The sequence below is a fragment of the Dermacentor albipictus genome, chromosome 3 (assembly GCF_038994185.2).
Source record: "Dermacentor albipictus isolate Rhodes 1998 colony chromosome 3, USDA_Dalb.pri_finalv2, whole genome shotgun sequence".
In the NCBI taxonomy this organism is placed as follows: domain Eukaryota; kingdom Metazoa; phylum Arthropoda; class Arachnida; order Ixodida; family Ixodidae; genus Dermacentor; species Dermacentor albipictus.
The window spans coordinates 27,573,638-27,599,773 of record NC_091823.1 but is presented as its reverse complement, the minus strand read 5'-3'; the positions used below and the strand labels follow the sequence as shown (position 1 = coordinate 27,599,773).

Genomic DNA, 26,136 nt, shown 5'->3' with positions numbered 1-26,136 from the left:
GCGTTGCAGAGATGCAGCGAAACCAGTTAACTTCTCTGCCACAGCTCGCCTTGAAGCAGGGCGCGCGTGCAATGTTTAACCTCTCTCTCTCTCTCTCTCTCTCACTCACTTTCTTTTCCAGTGGATCAAGAGAGCAAACGAATTCAAAGCGTTTTATTTAAAGATTCGGACCACAAAATACGATGTTGTTGCAAAATCTTAGAGAAACCGAAGCAATAGAATAAAACCGTAAGTACTGCAGTGTGATTGTCAGTAGAGATGATTCCGCTCTACCTGGCGGCATGACTCATAGAGCGTGTGTCCTCGTTCAGACACATTTTACACCCGCTTCTACTTGGCGTCTATAGGGCCTATCTACTCTGACCTTTGCATAACCTCGCGACTCGCTCGCTACTGATCTCTCTATGTTCGCACTTCTCCTGCAGACACCTGCCACTTAAATAATTGAAATGCCGATGTGATGTTCTTCAGGCGTTTCCGGTGTTTACTTACTTCAAGTAATAACATTCGATTCAATATTCAAGTTCAAGCGTTCCAACTGCGTGAAGCTTTGTGAATTCGGCGCCTATTATTTTCGCGTCATCCTCTCAGCCGAATCTCAGCGGTAGCAAAAGGTGCTGGATTTGCGCAAACCAATGTCCAAGGGTGAAAAAAAAAACGTGAAACAAAAGTAATCGCTACGAACTGCTGCCCATGGGGCAGCATTTTGAGCGAGTGATGAAACGTCTTCTTTAAAAGCTAAATTATCGAAAGCTCCATTTTCATTTGTCATTCTTTTCGCTGATCGTCACCGCGCTGCCGCTATCACATGGATCGTTCATTCGACGCGTTAGGTAATTTAAAAAAAAAAGATTCAGTGCCATTCCACTCTGAAGGTGGATGACCAGCGAAGTTGTGTATATGGGCCCTTTAATGGCGAACTGTCCATGGCCGTGCGTCAAACGCCGTATGCACATAAATCGAAGGCGAGGCGCAGCTATAGTCGCTCCTCCACGATGTTGAGCCTCAGAAGATGATGAGGCGCGGGGGGCTATGCATACCCATGTATGCATACCCATGTATGCATACCCATACCCATGGGCTATGCATACCCATGTATGTAATCAGCGCACGTAGAACAGACACGCACCTCGCCGCGCACTCCGAGGGCACACACTGCTTCACCGTAGCCAAGGCAATCGTGCGTTGGTCGACGTGCCGCAATGCAGTAACAGTTCTGAGGTCACTCGAAAACCATAAGCGGTCACACACAACATAGGCCACACAAAATTGACTCTCCACAAGCTCCCTCTGAAACCTGGCCGTTGCTCCGGTGAAACGTTCCAAGTTTGTCGGGTCGGTCAATATTGGACAATCAAATATGGACGGTCAATATTTATTTCCGCCTCGCGGTCTTGGCGGGCAACACGCTTACGGGAGCGCCACCACGGGAGAGCGGAAGGAAAGGAAGGAGATACGCAAGCGCTTGGAACGTCGACAAAGAGAGGACGGTGCGAACGTGGACATGGCCGACGCGGTTCAAAGTGTCGTATCTGTTCTTATCAGCTTAATATCTGATACGGGTTGTATTTAGACCTAAGATATTAAACTTATTTTTGTAAGTTGGCGGAGTACTTAAAGCCTGCTTCACCTCCGCCGCGTGTCGGCCCAGTATTGCAGTATCTTCGGGATCGGCCCACGTATGGGGAGAAATTCCCGATCTACACGGCTCGATAGACGCACGCAATTTTTTCCAGAACCTAGTCATATACAGCTTCGTTGTAAAAAATGGAGATGGAACATGAAATCGATCAGAAGGAAATACAGCTTCAGATGAGTTATACCATAAGAGAGCTTTGAAATCGGGCAACCAGACTCTTGACTGGTTAACATCCCTGCCTTCCTTCCTCTCTCTCTCTCTTTCTCTGTAGGGCTTTTTAGGGCTTATTCATATTCGACTCCGTGTCAACTTGTTTATGATAGCTGGTGTTGTAAGCTGGACTGCGAACTGTTTCAGACCGCTTCGCGCTTGACAGGTGGCGTCCAGGTGGAGCAATCACTGGCAACTTTTGCAAGGCTATAGGTCCGCCTGCAGCAAGCAACACCGCTCCTCCTCCTCCTCCTCCTCCTCCACGTATGAGAGATGAGGAAATTTGCAGGCATGGGATCAAGTCAACTGAGGCAGGACCGAGGTATAATTGGAAGTAGATCACTGGGAGATGATTTCGTCCTGCAGACGTAGACGTACGCGCTGTTGATGATGATGATGTTGTTGTTGTTGATGATGATGATGATGACGACGACGACGACGACGAAGATGATGATGATGATGATGATGATGATGATGATGATGATGATGATGATGATGATGATGATGATGATGATGATGATGATGATGATGAAAACATCCGCAGCGTGCTGCTGTCTCACTGCCTGACGCGGCTGCCGGCTCCATGCGAGGTCCGCTGGCTGTCCTGCACGGCGCAGACCGCTGCCGCCCAGGTGTCGCGCGCCCTGCGCCAGGCGTGCGCCCCGAGCGCCGGCGGCGGGCTGCAGCCCCGGGGCGCCGCCGGCTGGCTGGTGCTGTGCCTGCGCGGTCTGGGCGCGGCGCGCCGCGACCGCTGGGGCTCGTGCCAGCTGGCCTCCTGGCTGCATCAGGTGCGCACCCACGGCGGGTACCACGACCCCGCCGAGGCCGGCTGCCCGTGGGTGACGCTGCAGCGAGTCCAGCTGGTGGCCACCGTCGCGCTGCCTGCCAGCGCGCTGCCGCCCAGGCTGCTGTCGGTAGCGCGCGTCTTCGCACTCGGGTGCGTGCGTGGCTTCGCTCTCCAATACGCCAGCGCCTTGTCTCTAACGCTTTTTGTAGTCGTGTCAAGCGGATGTTTGTCGGAGTCTAGGTCTCGTCCCGTTGACAAGAAATTATTGTACACTTATGCTGATAGGCCGGTGTAATGTGACGATTCTTTTCGTTCGATTCTCTTCCTTTCTTATCATACACTACTCACTATTGGCTGATCGTAGCGATAATGAGGAAGAAGGCCGCTCAGACTGCTGATGAAGCGCGAGAAGGAAACAGAACAGAAACATCACATTATCCTGGTCATAGTTTGTGTATAGGAAAACGGGCACGATACAATGGTTCCACGCAGAACGTCGTTATGCAATAAACAACACACTAAAAGAAATTTTATGAACAGCGACACTACGACATAACAGCCAAAGCCAAATCGCAGCCTTTAGAACATGAGGAGTGTCGCGTTCACAATTAAGACGTACAGTCTCTTCGTTCGCGCTTGTATTCCTGCAGACGTAACTTCCACTTAAAACATTCTTTCTAATTTTTTTCTTCTACACATTTTCTAAACATTTTTCTTCAAATTTACGTTGCGATGCCCATATCAAACATCTCTGCGGCGAACTCTCTGCGGTTACCGGTGCTATGGCACGTTGCCACACATTTATAATTTGGGTAATAATATAATATATAATATGGTCTCTTCCTATCGCATATAAGTTACTCTTACCTTGTTGGGCTACAACATCTAAATCTAACTTGCAAAAGCTGGTAATACTTCAAAAGAAAATCGCTCGGTATATAGAGAACGTTAATCGGCTTTCACCCAAGTGCAGACTAAACAGCGTAGATTAATTATACGAACATGGATTACTAGAAACAAATTACTTCTCATCCGAATTATTTGACATCACTTACTCAGCAAGAATTCTGCACTCACACAAAACATACTACACGAAACCGCGAGGTATGGAAAGTACCATGGTTTCGAAACAATTACAGCCTGCAGTCCTTAACACATAATACATCGACTGTACCAAACGAATATAAGCGCACAGCTACGCTAAATAAAAATGGTTTGCGTGATTACTTTCTTTCTTGATAGCGACACTTTAGTATATAGCATTCAAGTCTAAAATGTCATTTTTATGCATACGTGCGATGTGTAATGTTTGTTATGTATAAAGCTTTCTGTGTATATATCATGTGAGTGCTACTGCTATGTAAGGGACCCTGGGCCTCCGTCAAGTTGCTGCGACAGCTTTTTGCCCAGGTGTCTCTCCGGTTGCTTTTGTTTCCGGCAAATAAGATTGATTGATTGATTGATTGATTGATTGATTGATTGATTGATTGATTGATTGATTGATTGATTGATTGATTGATTTATTGATTGAAATACCGACATGGTGCTCTTCGGGCGTTTCCTGCGCTTACCTATCTTGGGTAATAAAATTAAATCCGATATTCAGGTTTAAACGTTCCGACTGCGTGAATTCCGCGAACGACGCTCCGATTGCGTGAACGGGGAGACCTGGGCCTTCACTGAAGCTTCTTGCGCTAGAATAGCTCGCGAGAGAAAATTTCAGCCAATTCTGGTTCTCGACAAATTTTTAGCGAAGGCGGCCGCCCATTGGCAAGGACCCCCAAAGAACGAAAAGCTTTGTGAATTCGGCCCCTGCTTTTCTGACGTCATCAGCGAGAATGGGGCGACTGTGCCTGACCTTGTGGCATTAAACGTGCTTGCACACTTGAAAACGCGTTGAAACGTATCGCAGGGCTCCGCAGCCACCGGAGCTTGCGCTAATATGTGACGCCTACCTGCGGCCGGTGACTCGGCATCTGGCTGAAGGCAGCCTGGCCGACCAACACGAGGCCCTGGCCGCTTCTATGGTTACCCTTGTGCAGCAGGTGAGCTCCAGTCGCAGTTTCATGGTAAGTTCTTGGATAATGAAAGATAACGAAGAGTTGCCAAAACAGCCATGCGTTAGGACTTTGAGTAGGTTCGCCAGTGTGTGCTCGAATGCCGAAAACTTCACGCGTCAAGGCGAAATGTTTCTCACAGTCCATGCCTATGCCATGGCTTTTGTTGGGACCACGACACTAATGATGAGTGACGGCAGTGCAGGGAAAACGCTGTCTTATTTTTTTTATCTTTTTTTTTTGGGGGGGGGGAGTGGGGGGAGCTTTCGAGCGCAACAGTTTTGTCATCCCCGAGCATACCTGTTTGTCGTTATGACGTCAGCAAGTGCACATAGGCATGAAAACAAAACTGCTGCGATGATGTTACGCCAAGGCAACACAGCGAGGACGTGATTATATGAGGAAGGCTGGCCAAGGTAAAAGTAAACGCGTCTGTGATACCGCACAGTTTAATTGCGAGTGGCGTGTGTTAGCCTAGTCCGTCAAGCTTATCAGCCTGACCTGGCCTGCCGGTCACGGCATAGGGCTCAGGCACATTAGAAAACTGTAGTGAGACAGACATGTGCGTTCCTGCGATTCAGGCTCAATCTCGGCTTCCCGCTGCTGCCGAGAGGTTGACTGCGCGGCTGCTGACCGACTGGGTGCGTGGCCTGGTGCGCTACTCTGCGCCGGACGCGCAAGGCCTGCTGGCTTGCTGGGCCCACGAGGGCTGCCGACTCTTCAGGGACCCGCTGGCCGACGACGCGGACCGCGCGCAGCTGGACGCCCTCTTGGCGGGCGTTCTGCGCGCCCATTGGCCCCAACATTCGTCCGCGATTCTGCAACACGAAAATGGTGCGAGACGACGTTATCGTACGAAGGCTGTGTTGCGACGTCAAACGTCAAAGTGCGCGCACTGCGCCGCTAAAGCGGGATTCGAAACAAGGGTGTCTACGCCGCCCTCGCTGCGCGGCTTGAGTCGCTAGCCATGTTATAGCCATGTCGTGCTCGTCCACGAAATTCGGTACGTCGTGTGAATCCCCCTCTGCGGGGGTCCATATCACAATGTAGCGCTAGGGCTAAAGAGAATAAAAAGCGACACTAAATTAGTCAAGACGGGCAATATATTCTTTTAGTGCTCTGTTTTCATTCATTTACCGTGAAAGAGTTGATTGATATGGAGTAAAGAAAGTCAAACACTCTTTACAGATTTCACGGGGGAACAGAACTATTCTCTATTAAATAAGTTTTCATTCATTCATTCATTCATAGAGCTTAACACTTGCTTGCCGCATGTGCTGGCCCTGGCTATACCGTATAGACATATACTCTGTAGTGTAGCCGTACCAAAGCGGATATGTTTTAAAGGCTAGCCTTGTGATCGAAGTTGTACAGCGAATCTGTTCAGCGAAGTTCAACAATGGTTTTTGTGCGGCAGTGATCAGTATCAAAGTTCTAAGAGCAGCCAGCATGCAGCCCTACGAGGCCGTTGGAACGCGCAGTCAGACGCCGGCATCGGTATAGAGCCGGCGCGGAGTACAAGAACATGCGTCGGATGTAACGCGACCATAAAGAGATACAAAGCTCGAATATAGCGAAGCGTTTGAACAGGCCTTGGTATAGCGAAAAAATTGCACTCGATATATATAGTGATACGTTTTCAAAGTCTTGCGTACGTTTCGGGAAGTGGTGAAACAGGCTCATATTACTTCCGGAAGGTGTCAAAACTCAGGTATACATATAGCTTCGCTGTCTTCGGTGTGCGAGGTTGCTCGAATTGGCATACATCTGCGAAGGATACTTTTCTTTATTTATTCAGAAATAATCGGCACAAGAGCCGACTGTTGAATCGTATTCTTTTTTTCACTCGTAGAAGTCGTCTACGTGTCCAAGCCTGGTGACCCGTCGACAAAAACAGCTGCGTGGGGAAGCCAGCTTGATAAACTTGATTTGAAAGATTGGAATGACGCTGTTCTCAAGACAGTCAGAGAATGTGGTACGTGCTTTGGAGTCTGACTGTGTTTCCGTATGTTCCCCCTTCCAAATGGTGTATTTTATGCCTATTACTGTCGGGTACGATTGCTTGATGTTATGCACACCAGTAGAACAAGAGAATTTGAGGCGGCAGGGAACACCGCTCTTACGCACATTGTGATGTGCGTTTAGCTCATTCAACTTTATGCATTTACTGTTGCACTGTAAGGCGCTGTGCTGCAACAGCCGCTTTATAGTTATTAATAAATCTGATATTTAGGAGCGACAGACTATCCAACGATTGTCTAGGTCGACACTCCACGCACACTCTGTATATAACAGCGACTTGCCAGGAGTATGTCGAGCGTATCTTTGTAACCCTGCATAGCACTAGTCCATTCCTAGCAAATGTAGTATAATAACCACCTTTTCAATGGTATTATCTCAATGAAAATCAGAGTGATGGTGCATTGCACTGCCGTTTTCTCGCGCTGTCACGAACGTATAGCTACTGAAATGCACCTAAATCAATATTCTTCGTGAGCTATAGCTGTCTTCACGATCATAGCTGTGTTATATCTTGTAGCTGACCACAGCCGCCAAATCACGCCATCCGTACAAACCTAAGCTAGTATTCAGGAACCCAACACTGACACTACCGAGAAAACGAGAGACAGGAACCAAATTAAAATAAGGGGATCAACAAAAAAGAAAGCGTGCGGTTCGCTACCTCGTCTGGGAGATTGGGAAATTGGAGCAGAGAGAAGGAGAGAGATATGGAAATAAAAGAAACACATTATGCAGATCCAACGCACATGTTGAAATTTATGTGAAGAGAAGCTTCGTTAAGCAGTTAATTAAATTATACAAAACTGTTCATCTTCTGCAACGCTCTTTGAAGCATAGCATTTACGTGCTTGCCCGGCAAATTGGCAAGACGAGGAATCCCCCCACCGCCACGCTAGCCACGTGATCTACGCGACCAACTCCAGGTAACGGTATGCACCAGCTCCAGGTAACGAATGGTTCTGGGATGTGTTGCTACAGAGCCGGTCCACCTTACTCGGAAAGAAGCCGACTGCCTTGACACGCCGAACTCTGGCAAAAAAGGCACAGAACGCTCCGCTTTAATGAATGAATTGAAGGAGTATATTTTTTGCAGAGAGGATATTAGGATACCGTTTGTTGCCTCAATGCGTTATTCCCGAGAGTACAAAGCCGGTAACCGGCTCATCTCTAGGCGTAGCTCAGATGGGGATACGTATAAACCGATTCGTTATGTATGAGTGCTGTCCTGTGTATTAGCTGGTTGGCAAAACAACAGCAGCAGCACCCGCGGTCAGCAAAACACGGGAAGGTGTGCCTCGAAAGCTTCGCCTTTAATTCCTTGCGAAAACTTGCACGCGCGAGTACACTCCAGAAAAATAAAATAGGGAAGAGCTAAGATTGTAGCCCGCACCGAGGAGACGTCTCCCGAAAGATGGCGTTCATATGAGATCCTGGAAGTCATTTTTCAAGGCCGTCGGAATACTGCCTTGCCGAACGATCCCAAGTCTTCTTTTCTGATCTGCCAGAATTTGTACAATGCAGGAGCGCTTAATTACGTCACTAGTGGAATGTCGCAGCTTATTCGGGGCTGACAAATAGACGCAGTCGTGCAACCGGGTCATCGATCGATGCAGGTGCGTACGCGGTGCCAGTGCGCGAGTGGCTGTCGCTAGTGGCCCAAGCCGACTGGGCTCTGGGACGACCGACCGGCTGGATCCTGGTCGGCGGTGCCTCTGGAATGGCCCGCCGTTTGGCCGTGCGCCTGGCTGCCCACCGAGCTCGGCTGCCTTGCGTCTCTCCCAGAGGTCGGTCGCTGGCCGCCAGCCGATCCGACCTGCGTCCGGTACGTGCCGTCTAGTCAGTCACAGGCTCGGCGAATTGAACAGATATCAGCCTGACTCATTCGCAAACAAAATGTACACTCAAGTAACGCTCACTCGGACTCAGAGTCGCCAGTAGTCCCACTCATCAGGCTCTCTTAGAATCAGACTCACCAAAATTAAACCCAACGATGGCTCCCTCGGGTTCAAACTGACCAAAAGTAGACTCAGCCTGAGTCACTCACATTCAGATTCACCGAGTGGCGTGAGTTAGGCCGTGAATTTTCCGACCTATGGTGACTGCCTAAGAAAGTAGACCGCTTCTATCACGGAACTGTGCTCGAGAAAGAAGAAAATTATGCAGATCCAACGCACATGTTGATATCTCTGTGAAGAGAAGCTTTCGTCAAGCGGTTATTGTCATCTATACAACGTGTCGTCTCATTAAATGTTAATGTTTGTGCGCTGCACCGTTCGCAATAACCTAGATGCAAACAGCGGTTCGTGTGAATGTACACTGTGAGACGTCAACGCAGTGGTGTCGCCATGAAGAAGGGGACAGATAGTCGAGGGAAGTAATGTTAGTACAGGGGTATGCTGAGAGAAGTACAACGCGAAAGACAGCGTTAATGTTTATTATTATTATTCTCCCGTTTCATTCCTGCCTCCAAGGCCTCACGCAATCTGGTGCGCGCACACATGGTACAAATTGCAGGTGGTCTCTCGCGCACGTGCTACGCGACGTCAGGCGCGCGCCTATTCAGCAAGACAGCAGCAGAAGCCACGGTCAGGAAAGTCTGGGAGGGTTCGCGCAGAAAGCTTCGCTTTAAATGATAGTCGTTCATTACGGAAAGAGTCCGAATTGAGACACCGTTTTGCGCCTGTTTAACGAGCACGCAGTGAGGCCATTCCCTTAAAGGCCAACACACATCTTCACACACATCGTATGTGCGTGTGCGTGCCTGTGTGTGTGTGTGCGTGCGTGCGTGCGTGTGCATATATACGTGCGTGTGTATCTACTGCTAAATATGGCAGCAGTATTAGAAAAAAGTATATAAATTGCAAAGAACGGTCCACTTTTGTCGTAAAAGAGATAAAAAGAAAGGCTTGTGGCGCGCAATCAATTACCAAATCAGACCCGAATCAACACTGTCGACGTAAGTGCCACGCGCAGGGTTACCTGCCACTGACCGCAATTGCGAGCGTTTCCCCCTCTCTCTTGTTCTAGCTGGTGCAGTCGGCCGGGCTCGAGGGCCAAAGGGCGGTACTGCTACTTGAGGACCAACAGCTGGACGAGGACTCGCTCGACCTGCTGGCCGCCCTGTGGGCAACGGGCGAGGCTCCCGGACTCTTCCGGCCCGACGAACTTGACCTAGCGCCTCTTCTGCAGGAAGGGGAGCCCGAAGCCGACGGGCTCGCACCCTGGGAGCATTTCTGCCGCCGTAAGCTTTCCACATTGTTGAGCTTTTATTACTTTAGCCTTAAAACGCCTCCGGTGTGACTGCCCGTCATACAAAGATGAGAGGCTTGCTCTTCATACAGCTTTAGGGCAAATTGGATGACAGGCCTTTTACAGAAGAGAAGATGCTGTGACCGTGGCGGCGTGTTTCTGCGATGTGCTAAGCCACAAAAGCGCTGCAGCGTTTCCCGAGATGCACCAACCTACTTAACCACATGTGATGTGCTAAACGACGAACGCTTAGCGGCTTGAATGCCCATGCAAAGTGTGAACTCCTTTTAATTCTGTCATCTTTCAGTCCTTTTTCCCCATTCCCCAGCGCAGGGTAGCCAACGGTGCTCAGCCTGGTTAACATCCCTGCCTTTCCCCCCTTATGAATGCTCTGTCTCTAACTACTGACACAACGAATTGAGCAGACACACAGAAAGCACACGTACAACACGCTGTTGACAAGCAACTGATCGTTCGCTGAATATGTTAAGTGATTACGTATAAGAATGCATACGAGTGTACAAACAAATCACCAGTCGACCTGCATTCAAGCCGATAACCTCGTATAAATAGGCCGAGCAGTGATTTCCTTCACCCGCTTGCACGCCTTTATATACGCAGACTTTTAGACGTTCCCTTGAATCAATCAGTTGGGTCTGCCGCTTGCCGCCGGTGTTCGTGGGGCCGGTTGGCCTTGTCACGCCAATATTTAACCACTAGTGCAGAAACGGACCGGTTCTAAGTTTCTATGCTAAAAAAAGATGTCTTAGAATGCTCGGAGCTTCTTAAACTGTAATAGACGAGTTCATGTTTTAGCAGACCATCATTTGCCCAAGATGTGCACGGCATTCATCCCTTCTTATAGCATTTGCAAATATGCATCTACGAGAGCACTCACTCGCAACGGATACCTTCCGCATGCACACCTGCAGGCGTACGGAGGAACCTGCACGTGGCACTGGTCCTGGACGCTTCGTTCGTCCAGCGCCACGCAGAGCGTCACCCGTGGCTGCGCAAGGGCTGCAGCGTGCACTGGCTTTCATCCTGGAGCCGCGACAGCTTCAAGCAGGTACGGTCAGAGCATCTTAGTCTTCGTCAGTGTGCGTTAGATTATATCGGCCTTTCAAGGCCAAACTTGACAGAATATTGAGTAGTTCATGCGCCGCGCGTATGTACAAGAGAAGCAAATGTGGATCTTTCAGAAAGAAAGAGAAAACGTTTACAGAAAAAAATTAAATACAGCTTCATTTATAGGTATATCCCAACAGAATCCCGACAAAGGGTTGTCTAGACTGAGTATGTATTGTTCTGCTCCTCGACATGTATAACGGTAGGTTGTCGTAGATAACTTTCCAGTGGACAAGGGGTCTCTCTTGAAATGATCCAGTCGTTTAACGGAATGGCTGAGCTCCGTATCGCAGCAAGGTAAATAAAGAAATCTGCACAACTGAAGAAAAAAATTCTTCGTAGTGCGGTAAGCTTGTGCATTGATTTGGCCCTCGCGATGCCATCTGTTAGTCCCCTGGTTAGCTCTCCCCAATGCGTCTGTATGCGCCTGAAAGACAGCGAGGCCGAGTTCTGTCTTCGGACCGAGATTAGTGTTTCTTCAACTTCAAAGCATTCTTTTCGAAAGACACATATGCGTTCTCCCCCCCCCCCCTCCTCCTTTTTTTTTTTGTACAGTTTCTTAGTACTTTCAGGTGAGCGCCAATTTGCCCATTAGATCCATCCTTCCCCCAACCTGGGAATTTCCGCAGATCTCGTTTGGATAATCAGAGGTGTGATTAATCGCGAGTGTGCTCTGCAAACGCGTCGCAGCTTCCCGCCCTCGTGTTGGACTCCAGCAGCGTGGGTAGCCAGAGTGCGCCCGACGCGGCCCTGTTCCTCCAATTGCACGAGGCGTGCCTTTCGGGAGGCCTCGCTGTCGGCCCCAGCCATTACTTTACCATGGTGTGCGCCTTCCGCGATGTCTTCGCTCAGCAGAAGGCGGACATGGAGGAGTCCAAGAAGCATTTGCAGGTGAACTGGCACTCGCGATGTTCCTCTTCGCTCGTAAGTCAGGCGTTAAGGTCAAAAGCGGCAATGAAACATATATGGTCGTTCTGTTCACCTTGTGACGCATTAAAAGAACGGTTTTCATATTCGTGGAAGCGGGCTTAGCTTGCAGGGCCATACAGTTGAAAGTCGATTTAACGAAGCGATGACCGCGCTCGAATTATTTCGTTAAATCGGGAAGTTCGGAAAATCGAGTAAGGGATTTTTCGGTCCTTCTAAATCTAAAATTGCAAGTTAGCGACCCTCGAAAGGTACTGCGACAATGTATTTGCCGCAAACCCACGCCTGCACGTGTAAAAAGTTCGCGAGGGGGCCCAAATACCGCCGCCCCTAGTGCCATCTGGTACGTAAGAACGTTAGCGATTTCTGAGTCCGTTGTTCCTTGCCTGGGCGTGGCGTGCAGCGTTGTCAAAATAAAGCTAGAACCGTGACTAGGGTGCCGAGCAGTTCTAACGCGATAGCGTTAGAGCGCACGCTCGAAGAAAAACCCATTTGCGTCAAAATTAGAAAGAAATCACAGACATTTTGACTGATTTATTCCTGTAGAAGCTTAGTTTAATCGGGTTTAATGCAAGCTAGTTTCGTCAATTCGGGCTGATGACAACATTTAACCTTATGAGTACTTGCCGGGGAACGGAAATTACTTCTTTAGATTGGTAACTTCGTAAAATCGGATTTCGTTCGATTGAGTTTTAACTGCAGTGTAATGTGATGCGCGGAACGTAGGTGGAAATTTGATTGGCGCGCGCGATTAGATTCTGTTCAGTGTATGCACTCAGTACGCGCTCAAACCCATGAAAGCCAAGGCTGTATACACTCAGATTATGCAGCGATAATGCGAAGCATGCATACCTTGTCGCATAACCACGTATCACGTGCTCAGAGCGTGTTGCGCAGAGGGTAAAGAGGACGGCGCAGAAAGGTGCGATCATAAATCGGTCGTTAATGGGAGCGTCGTGGAGCGATTATAGTGAAAACTAGGGAATCTTATTACTGAAGCTATGCACTGCTGTCATCTACGAATAGCGGAAATTCGTGCTAGTTCTGCTGTAAATCCACGGAATCGGGAATAGAGTCGGGGATAGAACTCTTTTCGTTTTACCCTAAGCGAGGTGAAAGGCGTGCATATCAGGCGCTATCAGATTTGCAAGCCACATAGCTATATAGTGAAAGCGTATAGGCAGTTCCACGAGGCTAAACCATTAAATTTTGCTTTCCTTTCCTGCCTACTGGCCCAATAGTAGTTGGCTATTTTCTTTGCAGCTGGGCATATCCAAGCTTAACGAGGCCAAGGAGGCGGTCTCCAAGCTGGAGGCAGAGGCGGCTGTTCAGCGAAAGCTTCTGGCTGAAAAGCAAGGCGAAGCTGACGCGGCACTGCAGCAGATAACCACCAGCATGACGGTAAGGCTTTTCTCAAGTTGAACCACGTTGTCTGAGTGGTAAAAACGCTCGCAGAGCACCAGCGAGCAAAAGGCGGAGATGGAGCAACTGCGGGCCACGATGCGTCAGGAGAACGAGCGACTGAAAGAACGCAAACAGCACATCGACCGCGAGCTGGCCCAGATCGAGCCGCTCGTACGAAACGGTGGGTCGCTGAACAAGCTGCCTCATGCTCGGTACCATTGTCGATGCGTGAGAATTCTAGGACTACTTCCCTCGAAAATCTGTCCGTCCGTCCGTCCGTCCGTCCGTCCGTCCGTCCGTCCGTCCGTCCGTCCGTCCGTCTGTCTTTAACGCATGACACGACGCACTCCATAACTACAAATGGGGTCCTATGCGGATATATGGTAATGCCTTGTGACTACGTGTAACTGCCGATATTTATGATTATGACTACATGTAGCGAATACTGAGGAGGTATTAAGAGTAATTAGAGATAAAATAATGAAGCCTAATTTTATAGGCTACATTAAATTGATCAAGGCTAATCAGAATAATTAGGATAATTAAGATCGGCTACACCTATAAACATTATTTATTTATTTATTTATTTATTTATCCCGATTAGTTAACCTACAATAAAAAAAACGAAAAAACGTCGCCATCATACGACCAGACGCATTCGAATACGCTAGAGAATTATGTGCGCAAGATCAGCGACTGGAACGAATGCTTACGCACTATCTGACGAGTACCACTACGGAGTTTCTGCAATAAGCTTTCTGCTTTGCTTTTTGGCAAGAGTGTAAAGGTAGGAAAGCGCTGAGAGTTCTAACCCAAAGCGTCATCTATCCAATCCTCTACGCCCTTCAAAATGACGCTCATCCCGCACAATGCCCATTTTCTCCAACTATCTTTTTCCCCTTTCGCTCAAGAGAGGCAACGATGCAAGCATTTACCCTTCGAAGAAACGAAATGGGGTCGCAGTTTGGAGAAATTATGTGGCGTTAAATAAGCCCAACAACATATTAATGCCAATAGTGGAGATCGGCTTGACATAGCACACAAATCAACGGGTGATTCAAAGTGTGCGGACAAGGCAAGCCTGGTCTCGCAGCGTTTCGACAAGAGTACTTGTATTCGTGGAGTTGTTGAAACGTCGACTTCGAGCTCAGGCTTCCCTTGCTGGCCCCCGTTTTCCTGTTAACCCTTTGCCTCAAAGGTTCGTGAGTACGTTCGTTATTTTTCTCTCTGCGCTTACTTTTTGTTTTCATTTTCCTTTCTTCCCTTTAGTAGGACGTTCTTGGGGGCTAGTTGGTTTATATTTGAAGGGAAGTTAAAACTGCGCGAAAGAACGAGGACAATAGAAAGAAGCACACAACACACCACAAGTGCAGCGTAGCAAGCCAGGTGTTTGTCTTCCGGTTAACCTCCCCGCCTTTAGCATCTCCATTTGTCTTAAACAGTGTTTCAGTGACACGGAGGAAAGTAGAAATCCAGTTGGCACGCTGAAAGAACCCTCGATTACGCTGCCTTAAGCGTGTACATCCGCCGCGCCAACCTTTTTGTTTTAAAGCGAAAGCTTTACTGGCCGTGAACTTGCGATTTAGCCGTGGCGGTGCTCCGAGGAGGCACATGACGTCACACCGCGTTCCTCGTCACACCGCGTTCCTCGTCACATCGCGTTCCTCGTCGTTGCGTTCGCCTCCGCTCGCTTCGCCAGCTGCGTCGCATGCCTGATAACATGTCGGAGGATTGAAAAGGAGAGCTCGCGTGCGCCGCAACCACAGTTCAGGCGGCAGTATGGACGGCGACAATTCTGATAGGCAGGAGGAGGCCTGGAATCGACATCGGAACGAAATGAAGAGGAAACGAATCGCCCACGAAACAGACGAACAGCGCGCCGACCGACTGGCTAAACGCTGCGACATAGATAGACAACCAGACTAACCTGGACTTGCAATCAAGATTACCCAGGGCTAACCATGCCACGCCTGCTATGCCTTAGCTTTCGCTACGTATATCCTGGCATAGCCGAGCTAAGCCACTGCCATTTTTTTTTTAAATATGAGCGCGCTTTGATGTCACCTAGCGATGCGAACCTAATGGCTCGCGTGTGCGCCTGCAGCTCAGCAGGCGGTTGGGAGCATACGATCAGACGCCCTGTCAGAGATCCGCTCACTCAGGGCGCCCCCTGACGTCATCAGAGACATCCTGGAGGGTGTGCTGCGACTCATGGGGATCTTCGACACCTCGTGGGTCAGCATGAAGAGGTAGGTCTCCCTGCTTCTTTTTTTCTCAAATGGGTGCAGTTGTTCAGACCGCCGGGAGCAACGTATATGTGGCTTCACGGGATCCGAATAAGTGAGCCTGTAGTGCAAGAATTCTTGCATATGACTTCTTTCTCTCTTTTTTAAGTAGACCGGAATCTCCCACTACGGCGTAGTCAGATAAGTGGTTTTGGCGCGTAAAACCTCAGAATTCGTTCAACGTTGGTTCCAAGTGATGGTGTCAAGGAACTCGCATTTCATTAGCGTTTCTCTGAAAACATGGCGCACTGAAAATATCGTGCAGTGTATGAGGCGTACGTACTGATGAGATTCAAGGAAGTTCGATATGAGCAGAAATTACAAACCTGCGAAGTTAACAACTGCCTGCATCGAGAATTATGCAGTCGACACATTTTAACGATAGTATACGGTGTACACCCAGCTTCCTGGCCAGGAGGGGGGTCAAAGAAGAAATCATGAGCTTCAACGCCCGCTCCGTCACACCCGAGATCAAGAACAGCGTCCAGGAGCTTCTACGCACCAACGGCGCATCTTTTGACATGAAGGTGAGTCGTCTCTTCCTTCAGAAGACAACTATTTTTTTTTCATCGAGCCCTTCGGAAGCGGCTATCTATTGACTGCAGCTCCCTCATTGTTGGGGACAGCAGCCTTGCATTTCTTGCAAATGTTTTTAACTGGCGGCTCCTTAGCTGGCCGATTTGACCACTGTGAATGTGGCTTCCGAGGCGAATGAGTAAAAAAAGAAACGTCACATTCGAAAACTGCAATAGAAGAAATTCTCCGCTTAAACGTGCATTTGGCGCAGACATTTACATCAGGGAAACATTATTCGCGTGTCTTTGAAAGCACTTACCATCTAGAAGTATTGTACCGCGTGTGTACTCACATGTAGTGAACCTTCCACTGAAGATTACACGCCTGGACCACGGCAGCTAATGGTATTCTTGTGCGGTCGTCTCAGATCCGAGTGACATTTCGCTTGAAACGACGTGCAAGCTTCAGCACGACATAAGCAAGTACTTTATGAAAGCTTCAGCGGACATATTTATTTATACCCACTAAAGTTACATGTTCTTTACATGTTGCGTAATGTACGGCACGAAACATTCGGTGCAACATCAACGTCTATGGCGCTGATGCTACGACGTAGACGTATTCGTCTATGTAATCGTCGACGTATGGACATACCTATTTGTCCACGGTGCGTTGAAGCTTTCAAGTCGGAGCATACGCTAGCAACCCGCCTCTCAATGCATGTTACTGGGCATTTACGTTTTACACTGTGTAGGAAACAGTGGCCGCCTGTCTACAAAAACTTTACTGCAGCTGACCCACCATAGTTGCTTAGTGGCTTTGGTGTAACACTGCTAAGCGTGAGGTCGCAAGATCAAATACCAGCCACGGCGGCCTTATTTCGACGGAGGCGAAATCCAAAAACACCCGTGTACTTAGATTTAAGTGCACCTTAAAGAACCCCAGGTGGTCAAAATTAACCCGGGGTCCCCGCTACGGCATGCCTCATAATCATATCGTGGTCCCGGCACGTAAATCTCCATATATATACACCAGCTTGACATTGTCGAAGCACCGCGTGTTGCCTGCTGTAGATGGTCGCTGGTGAAATTAACATATCTGCTGAGAAATGTTTTTCGGTGCTTTCGCAGAACGCAAAGCGTGCCTCTGCTGCCGCGGCGCCCCTGGCGGCCTGGGTGCAAGCGAACGTCCAGTACGCCGACGTTCTGCACAAGATCGGCCCCTTGGAAGCGGAGCAGGCCGAGCTGCAGCGGTGAGTGACACTCGCGGCTTGCTTAGCCGAAGTGGCACTTGCCGAGTCTGCAGCTGAATATATTTTCTCAACCCAGAAATCGGGAAGATGCCGAATGAAAAAATACGCGTAACCACACTTTTTTTTCTTCGAGTTCTCGTTTTGCACGGTATTTTTTCCGATAACCGTCCTTCTACGCATACCCAAATTATGGCGACACCGCTGTGAATGTCACGCTCGAGCATCTCTGCTAAGACCGGTGAGGCCTGCACATGCGTTCGCAGGAAACTCTCGGGCGCCGAACAACGCCTGGGCAAGCTCGGCTCGGCGCTGGCCGGCGTCGACGAGCGAGTGTCCGAGCTGCGGGAGCGGCTGGGCGCCTGCACCCGGGAGGCTGCCCGCATCGAGATGGGGCTGCGCGACTCGGACGCCCGGCTGGCCGCGGCCCAAGACCTGCTCGCGCAGCTCGAGGGAGAGCACGCGCGCTGGTCGCGGCGCTTGGGGGCCTTGGAGGCCCAACCGCTGGCCCAGCGCTGCCTGTTGGCCTCGGCGTGCGCCGCCTACCTGGGCGCACTGCCGGCGGCAAGGGAGGAGGCTCGCTCCAAGCTGCTGCACCGCTGGCGCCGGCTGCTGCCCGAGCTGCAGCAGCAGGGCGTGCCAGGCGAGCTGGCGCAACTGCTCAGCTCTGAGAAGGAGCAGCTTGCCTGGCGGGCCCAGGGCCTGCCTCCCGACCGGCTGTCGATTGAGAATGCCGCCCTACTGCTCCTGCCCGTGCGTCCAGCTCCTTTTCTAAAACATTATTATAGATTTCTCATTGCGATATAGCATTTATACGGACACTCCAGGCGGATTTCCACCGTCGTCGTCGCCGTGATGTTTCGTATAAAGTCTAAATGCTATAACACCGCGGCCGCACGCCGTGTGCTGCAGGTGCGAACGAAAGCTTGCATGGGTGAGCCGAGGATGGTGGTTTGATGCGGCGGCGTCTTCTCGCGCTCGCAAGGGAGGAATGCGGGAAGGTGCGCACCGTCTTCTCAAGCGCGCAAGCGGGGGAGTGGGGAGATGTGCGCGCCCTATGAAGGGGGTGGGCTGGGGGGGCAGGTTTGTGCGCGTCTCGTCTTCTGCTCCAGCTGCGGCGGCTGAGTGCGGCTGAGCGCGGCCGCGCGTGTTCTATCTTGGAGGCAATCTGCGCTGGGTTCGAAGGCTATCCCGCCGGATCTGGCTCATAGCTTCGGGTTCGCTGTATTCTCGAGCTCCTAGTTCGCTTTGAAGCAAAAGGCAGCACGAAGGGGAATCCGTTCGCCGCTGCTGACACTCTTCATCAAGCCAGCAATTTGATAGCGAGCGTCCGCAGTCATCGAGTGAAATGTGTTCGTGTTTGCCTGTGCGCGCGTGACAACGTTCTTGTTAAATTAGTTAGTAAGTGCATTTTTACGGCAGTGTATGCAGATGATCACGCGCTGTCTTTGGAGTTTTAGTGTCGGCCGCATTGCAAGTCTGACACGTCCACAATTAAGAAGACTAACCTCACTTCGTATAGCTGTCTAATAATTTGTTATCGCAATAAATGCACCCGCCGTGGTTGCTCAGTGGCTATGGTGTTGGGCTGCTGAGCACGAGGTCGCGGGATCGAATCCCGGCCACGGCGGCCGCATTTCGATGGGGGCGAAATGCGAAAACACCCGTGTGCTTAGATTTAGGTGCACGTTAAAGAACCCCAGGTGGTCAAAATTTCCGGAGTCCTCCACTACGGCGTGCCTCATAATCAGAAAGTGGTTTTGGCACGTAAAACCCCAAATATTATTATTATTATCGCAATAAATGCTTTGCCTGTTGAAGGAAACTGTGACTTTTTTGTTATTCTATCATTTACTCTTTCTTATTATGCTGCGCGCAGCGGCACTGCGTGAGCCTGGGAGAGGTACTTATTTCACGAGAAAATCATTTATGTGGGAGAAAAATTGCTCTAACGTATTAGTACTTTCTGTTAGCAAGCACAACCGCGCAAATTAATACGCATCCCCCAAGGAAACATAGTCAGTACGAATGTCTCATTCATTCCTTTGTGGTGTGTTTTTATTTGCGCAGTCGTTCTCGTTACCACAAAATGTACCAACTGGCCGGACAAGAGGTTCGTGTTAGTGCACGAACGTGAAGGCATCCGAAAAACTGTGCATGAAACTATAGCTGGAAGGCTGAAGATGGCCTTTGTACCATAGGCTGTTCATTAAATACAATCGAGCGTATTTACAACGAAATGACCTGTATAGCGGAGAAATAATTATGTCCCGGTTTTACAGTGAGCTTTGCGGTGTGCGACCTTTACAACACACTGGCCTGCATAAAGAATTATTTCGGAAGCCTGAAGCACTTCGTTATAAAGGAGTTCAACTGTAGACTATGCCACACCTTAACTATATAGCAAATATCCCATTTCTACCAGTGTACCGTAACAGAGAACTGCATATGTGTGCAGCTGCCCCAGCGGCCATTCATCATTGACCCGTCGGGACAGGCCAGTCGCTGGCTTCAAAGCCACCTCAAGGACCCACAACTGATCACACAACAGGTATACCGACCGCGTTTGTTGGCAACGCACCTGTAGAATATTGTAGCCAGAAGATCTGCCAAGTCGTGCTCAAAATGCAACACTAACCGTTTCGTTGTCACTTACTTTGTTTGTTTGATCCTCGGTATTAAAGTTAATAGAGATGAATTGTGACGGAGTTTGGCGCTTGATGTGTAATCGCGATGACAAGACGAGTATAGGCACAACTTTGTGAAGGTACAGCGTGACAAGCAATCCAACACGATTCACTATTACTAACAGGACCCGACGTTCTTAGCAACTCTGGAGCTGTCCGTCCGACTAGGTAAGGCGCTGCTCATACAAGACGTGCAGCAGCTCGACCCCATCCTGTATCCGCTGCTGAGGAGAGACCTCATTACTCAGGGTGAGCATACATTATGGTGTACGGTTGTTAGGCAGGAGCACACAAAGAAGCGCGCTGGTTTATAACCAAGTGATTAAAAGACCATTCAGCTTACGCACCTCAAAGCTAACTCGGAACGAGAACGATGCTTGGCGATGGTTGGCGCGTATCCGATAGCAATTAGCTGGATATAACGAAATAACAAAATTGTCTTGATTAAGGCGAATGAGTGTAGTTAGGGTAATTAAAATCGGCTATACCTATTAACATTTATTTATTTATTTATTTATTTATTTATTTATTTATTTATTTATTTATTTATTTATTTATTTATTTATTTATATGACAAGTAGACACTAACATATTGCTACTTCCAGCGTTCCCCGGCACGTCCCATAGTGCCATACCATGCCCCCCATAAGAAGAGCGCATAGTTCATTGCACCCTTTTGGAATGAGCCCCACGTAATGTGCTCCTGCTACGTATTTCCTAAGGATGTGTCAGAAGGCCTTCAGCATCCCTCCCCGCCTCTTAGTGACAGCACACCAGGTGCCCTGAGGTGCCACTAAGCAACTTGCAATTATGCAATTGCGCAATGGTCCTGCAAGGATGTTGCTTTAAAATACTGTCATTATCTTGAATGCTCAGAAATTCACGAGGCTGCTTCGCGCGTACGCTAAAGCCTTTGCACCAGACTCTGCACAAAATGAAGACGTAAAAGATTCTTCTCTATTGAAGCATCGTTCTTTCAACATGAGACACTTCGAGGAAAGCACTGATGGCCGAACAATCTTGACGGACTGGCGTCGCGTGCTGGCATCTCCGCAGGCTCACGGCAGGTGGTACACATTGCGGACAAGGCGGTGGACTACAGCGATGAGTTCCGCCTATTCCTGCTCAGTCAGGACGCCGAAGCCACGCTGCCGCCGTATGCGGCGACGATGGTGCGCACTATCGACTTCAGTACCACCGAGGCAGGACTCTGCGACCAGGTACGAAACCCGCAGGACATGTGAGGCATCTGTCGCGATATGTTTAATCACATTTCGCCTTTTGATAACCAATGGAGTCCACTTGAGGCGAAAGTGGTAGGCTAATTCTAACCTTATAGGTGATCAAGATAATTGAGTGCACGTGCCGTGGAGGCCTAATGGAAGTACACGTTGAAACAACTTTTTCGCCCAAGAGGATGGTCAACCGAATGTACGACAGCACAAGTACGGATATAGGAACGCAGAAGTTTTTCGTTAATCTAATGCGTGTTTGAATACCGCTCCTGTGCACTGCCAGCACAGCAGTTCGATGTTTTGGCCTTAAGTATTCCGCTGATGACCGGAATGCCCATAGCTGGCATGCTGATAATCCTGAAATCTTAAGTACATATCAGTTAATCCGAGCCGAAAACCGAAGCTGTCCACACGTAAGAAGCGTTCACGATAGGGCGACCCACGTTTGTCGACCAATCTCGACGGCCATCAATAGGCCGACCTTGATCTCCGTAAACAACAGTTTCGCAAGCGGCTCACGAACAAAGAAACACGATCTATCCACGTACACCCGGCGCTCGATAATGTCTGTATCATGAAATACGCTTACCAGCTCTCGCGGGCGCGGTTTTGTGTCCAGTTGCTGCAGGTGGCGCTGCAGGAGGAGCGGCCCGAACTGGAGGAGCGTCGCCAAGCATTGCTCCACGAGGCGGACACACTGCGCCTGCAGCTGTCCGATCTTGACACGCGCCTCTTGGATCTCCTCCTGTCGGGCGACTTTTTGCACAACCAGGAGCTGCGCCAGGCACTGCAGGCATGTGACCAAGCTTGCTGGCCTAGAGCACAGCTTGCCGAGCGACGGTCGATCACCCTACACTCGTCCTTCAGTCATTCAAGAATTTGCTTCCTAGATAGATGCTTTCTTTTGTTTGCTTAAGGAAGTGCATCTTTCCATGGGCTCTTCTCTTTTCCGCGGTAATTCACCTCAACAATTATGCAAGTCCTCCTTGCTTAAGAGTACCGCAAGCTACTCCACTAGTTACGAGACAGTGAGACGTCATCAACACTTTTTAGGAAAACAGTGCGGAGACAGTACACATTGGACAAGAACTACGCACAAAAGAGTGCTGACACACGTAAGCGCTTCCTTGTGCCTGCATACACCAGCCAGTCCACGTGAACGCATTCCCCGCACCCGCTGGGATCTTATCCGCGCATGTCGTACTGTTCGTCACGGATGCGGTAGCTCCTGAGTCGGAAATCGCACGGTGTTGAGCGGCAGCGTACTGAAAGGGCAGATCGCGAACAAACGCCTTTTCTTCCCTTCTCCTGCAGGAGGCCAAGGCTAGCGGGGCGCGTGCGGAAACGTCCCTGGCCGAGGCACAGAGGCTCCAGGCGTCGCTGGAGAACGAGCGGGCAGTGTACGAGCCCGTCGCGAGGCTCGGAGCACGCCTCGTGGGCCTGCTCGATCCTTTGGCGCGGCTGGGACATACATACCGATGGGGCATGGCTGGACTGGTTGACCTCTTTCGGCGAGCACTGCGACAACCGGTAATTTCTAGGAACAGCATGGAGTCGGCTGGCTTAAGGCTGGAGATCGCTGGGAAAGGCCTTCCTCTTTTTAATGGACGTAAATATAGATATGATGATGTTTTCAATTCACAATCTCGACTTTCTAATAACTCATTTCCGCGTGTTACTAACACTCCGCGAACAAGAACACCGTAATATTCACGGCAATGGCTTTAGTCGACAGCAGTGAACACGCAGACAGTTGTGCTTATCAAATCGAGGACATGACGAGCACGAACAGAAATTGAAAAAACATGTTCAGGTAAGGGAGCAGACAATATTTACATTGACAAGTAATTTCCGTAAGCTCCTATGCTTTTAGACGCCACCGTATCATCAAATTTTCCGCTCATCGGTCTTTTCCATTGCAGTCGCAACTTACCATGAAGTTATTTCTAGTTAAAGTACTCTTATCATCATCTCACCTGTGCTTCGTTAAGGGCACTAATGGAAAAAAGAAGGATCTGAAGCTGGCTGAGCGCACGTTGGTACACCTTGTCTACGACTACGCTGCGCGGTCCCTGTTCAAGAAGGACCACCTGACATTTGCCCTGCATCTTATCCACGGTCTACGTCCTGACCTCTTCAGAGAGAACGTGAGTATTCCCGCGATGTAAATACAGTCAAGCACTCGTCTGCACGGATGGCGTAGGGTTCAAACTGCCTAGTAGTTTGCTGTTTCAGGTAACGCGAGCCGAGCGAGGCAAAAAGCGCCGATACGCAGTTGTCCAGCACGTAACGCTGCGCGCGAGAGATCCTATCGTGACCGATGTGGTACAGCATCATCTGTATTGACTGTGGTTTATCATTTCGTGTACTTGGGTCCCATGGAAAGCTCATGCAACCGTCACTGAATTTCGGAGGGCCGAGGGGAGGCACGAGATGTTTATTGTGCAAAGCAGACGTGGAGATGTTGAGAAAAAATGCTTCGAATACGAGAAAATCTTAATCAACGAAATGAATGAATGAATGAATGAATGAATGAATGAATGAATGAATGAATGAATGAATGAATGAATGAATGAATGAATGAATGAATGAATGAATGAATGAATGAATGAATGAATGAATGAAAGCTTTATCGTGTTCCTAGTGAGTTACCCAAGGAACCATCAGTCCAGGGTTCGCTGATGAGCTTTTTCGGGCATTTATAGATGTAGTCTCTATACTAAGTCGTGTCGGTAGCGCGCTAGAGTTCAGCCGTCATTGCATCACCGCAAGCAACCAGCGAAAGCAGTTCTGGCATATACATTTTGCTGCTACTGTAAGACCTTTGCTTCTTAGTTGCTCTCTTGAGGTGAGCAGGACATCCGTCGAATATTGTTATGGCATCCTGGTAACGATTGCCATAGAAGCTAAACATTATTTACAGCTAAAAAGAATATTGAATGTTCAGTAATGTAGAAACTACGGGACACCGCACTCATTGCTTAAGGGACGCTGATAGCAACGGCGATTTTGCCCGTTGCCCCTAATTTGACTTCCGAGTTCGACTTCGACGTAGGCTTCCACTTAGTTCTGGATCTCAGCTCCAACTTGGATTTCTTCACAGACCACGGCCACACCTCGATTTGATCTGAGGGTTTGGCAGGGCATCCTATATAAGATGACACGTTAGCCATGGTTTGTCAAAATTAAGCATATAGTAATCACACGTTCGCGTTTACAACGCTTTACGCAGCGGACGGGCGAGCGGAGGCTTTCTTTTTTCCCACGAATGATGTCGTTGATCGCGCTCGAACAATACTTATTGGTGTCCATATCTCACTGTAGCGTAACCAGTAACCAATTGAATGTGAACGATGCTGAAACATCCTGCCATAATGCAACCGCTGTTTTGCGCTTCGTATCAGTAGATCAGTTTTTGTTGTAGTAGAAACAAACTGGAAAAGAAAGAGACGAGGAACAGAAATGGAATGTCGTAGCCAGTTAGGATGCCAGCTGCCTTCAATCTCCTGCTACATACTCTCCTTTCTAACTCCTCTAACTATAAGTAATTGTTTCAGTGATAAACGCTACACCTACGTTCATAGGAGAAAAAAGAAAATGTCGCAGTGGTCTTTATAGCAGACGCCATTTTTAGCACCGAAGAACACGGATAATCTTTGTATTTGACATTCAGTTATTGCATCCATCACTAGGAATGGGAATCGCTCACGGGCACTCTGGTGAAGGGCACCACACAGCACACAGAGCAGCGGCCCAGCTGGTTGATCGAAGACCGGTCGGCCGCCCTGTCGCAGCTCAAGGTTCGTGCACCCAAACTGAAGCTAAACCGAAACTAAACTCTGTTTCGCAATGCGCGTACACGCATGCTGTGACACCAGACGACCTAACCTAACCAATGTGCATAAGTACGCAAGGAACTACGCTCTGGCGCTACATATTATCCGGCGCCTTCGGTACATATACTAACCTCACTGTCCAGCACAAATTCATCACAAGCAGTTTTTTTTCGCAAAGAGCGGTAAAGGGGGGGGGGAGGGGAGCGCACACTTCACTGGGGACGGGGAGGAGGAAAAACGAGGAGGATGTCTGGGAAGGCCGCATACCAACACGACATTTCGGGAAGGAGGAGGGGGATGCACGTGCACGGTGTGCCAGCCCCTGGCTACGCCACTTCTCCTCACATTCTCTTGGAATTGTTTAATTCGGCTGCACCTTACGCTTACAAACTGTGCAGGCAGAGCACGATTTACAGGAGAAGCGAAAAGACCTGATAAAGGAACACTTAAGAGCCAAGAACAAAAATGAATTTAGGCTGACAGCACTTCTTAACACAGCCCTATTTTCATCATTTGGAGGAAACAAGTTTATTATAACTGAGAAAACTAAAGCTAAGTTTCTTTTTTCTTTCTTTTTAAATTTCGCGGTCAAACCTTAGCGCCAGCACGTCATAGTGACGTCACTGATTGAAGAATACCTTCTCGTATTTTGGTAGTTTAGGCGCAGGAAATGCTCTCGAAACTTGCTACGTCTATCGAGTGTCTGGTGCGTTTACAGTGCGATACAATACTTCTTTATCGATGAACAGCCAACTGTAGCCGATTAGACGCTGTCTAAATGCTTGACATCACGACGAGCTGTTGAGGGAACTTGAGGCGTCTCCGCCCGTTTATCGCTTTTAGTTTCTTTTTCTTTTTGCATTCGCTCGTCTTTTTTTTTTTTCGCGACTTCTTCTGGCTTACCA

General features: G+C 49.1%; 1 protein-coding gene and 1 pseudogene across 1 annotated transcript in view; both read left to right on the top strand.

The window, feature by feature from the left end:
• The window catches only part of btv (dynein cytoplasmic heavy chain beethoven), a 96,459-nt gene that overhangs the window by 56,554 nt on the left and 13,769 nt on the right, over positions 1 to 26,136 (top strand). Inside the window, exons 39-59 of the mRNA XM_070535314.1 lie at positions 2,394 to 2,786; positions 4,549 to 4,705; positions 5,275 to 5,527; positions 6,546 to 6,668; positions 8,329 to 8,537; positions 9,743 to 9,956; positions 10,897 to 11,033; positions 11,783 to 11,983; positions 13,283 to 13,420; positions 13,475 to 13,604; positions 15,528 to 15,672; positions 16,112 to 16,235; positions 17,355 to 17,476; positions 17,740 to 18,226; positions 19,932 to 20,024; positions 20,286 to 20,409; positions 21,217 to 21,380; positions 22,015 to 22,188; positions 22,710 to 22,925; positions 23,387 to 23,542; positions 25,088 to 25,195. Coding sequence (XP_070391415.1) covers positions 2,394 to 2,786; positions 4,549 to 4,705; positions 5,275 to 5,527; positions 6,546 to 6,668; positions 8,329 to 8,537; positions 9,743 to 9,956; positions 10,897 to 11,033; positions 11,783 to 11,983; positions 13,283 to 13,420; positions 13,475 to 13,604; positions 15,528 to 15,672; positions 16,112 to 16,235; positions 17,355 to 17,476; positions 17,740 to 18,226; positions 19,932 to 20,024; positions 20,286 to 20,409; positions 21,217 to 21,380; positions 22,015 to 22,188; positions 22,710 to 22,925; positions 23,387 to 23,542; positions 25,088 to 25,195 — 3,868 coding nt within the window. The remainder of the gene's footprint in view (positions 1 to 2,393; positions 2,787 to 4,548; positions 4,706 to 5,274; positions 5,528 to 6,545; positions 6,669 to 8,328; positions 8,538 to 9,742; positions 9,957 to 10,896; positions 11,034 to 11,782; positions 11,984 to 13,282; positions 13,421 to 13,474; positions 13,605 to 15,527; positions 15,673 to 16,111; positions 16,236 to 17,354; positions 17,477 to 17,739; positions 18,227 to 19,931; positions 20,025 to 20,285; positions 20,410 to 21,216; positions 21,381 to 22,014; positions 22,189 to 22,709; positions 22,926 to 23,386; positions 23,543 to 25,087; positions 25,196 to 26,136) is intronic.
• Positions 1,505 to 1,684, top strand: LOC135921691 (U2 spliceosomal RNA; annotated as a pseudogene).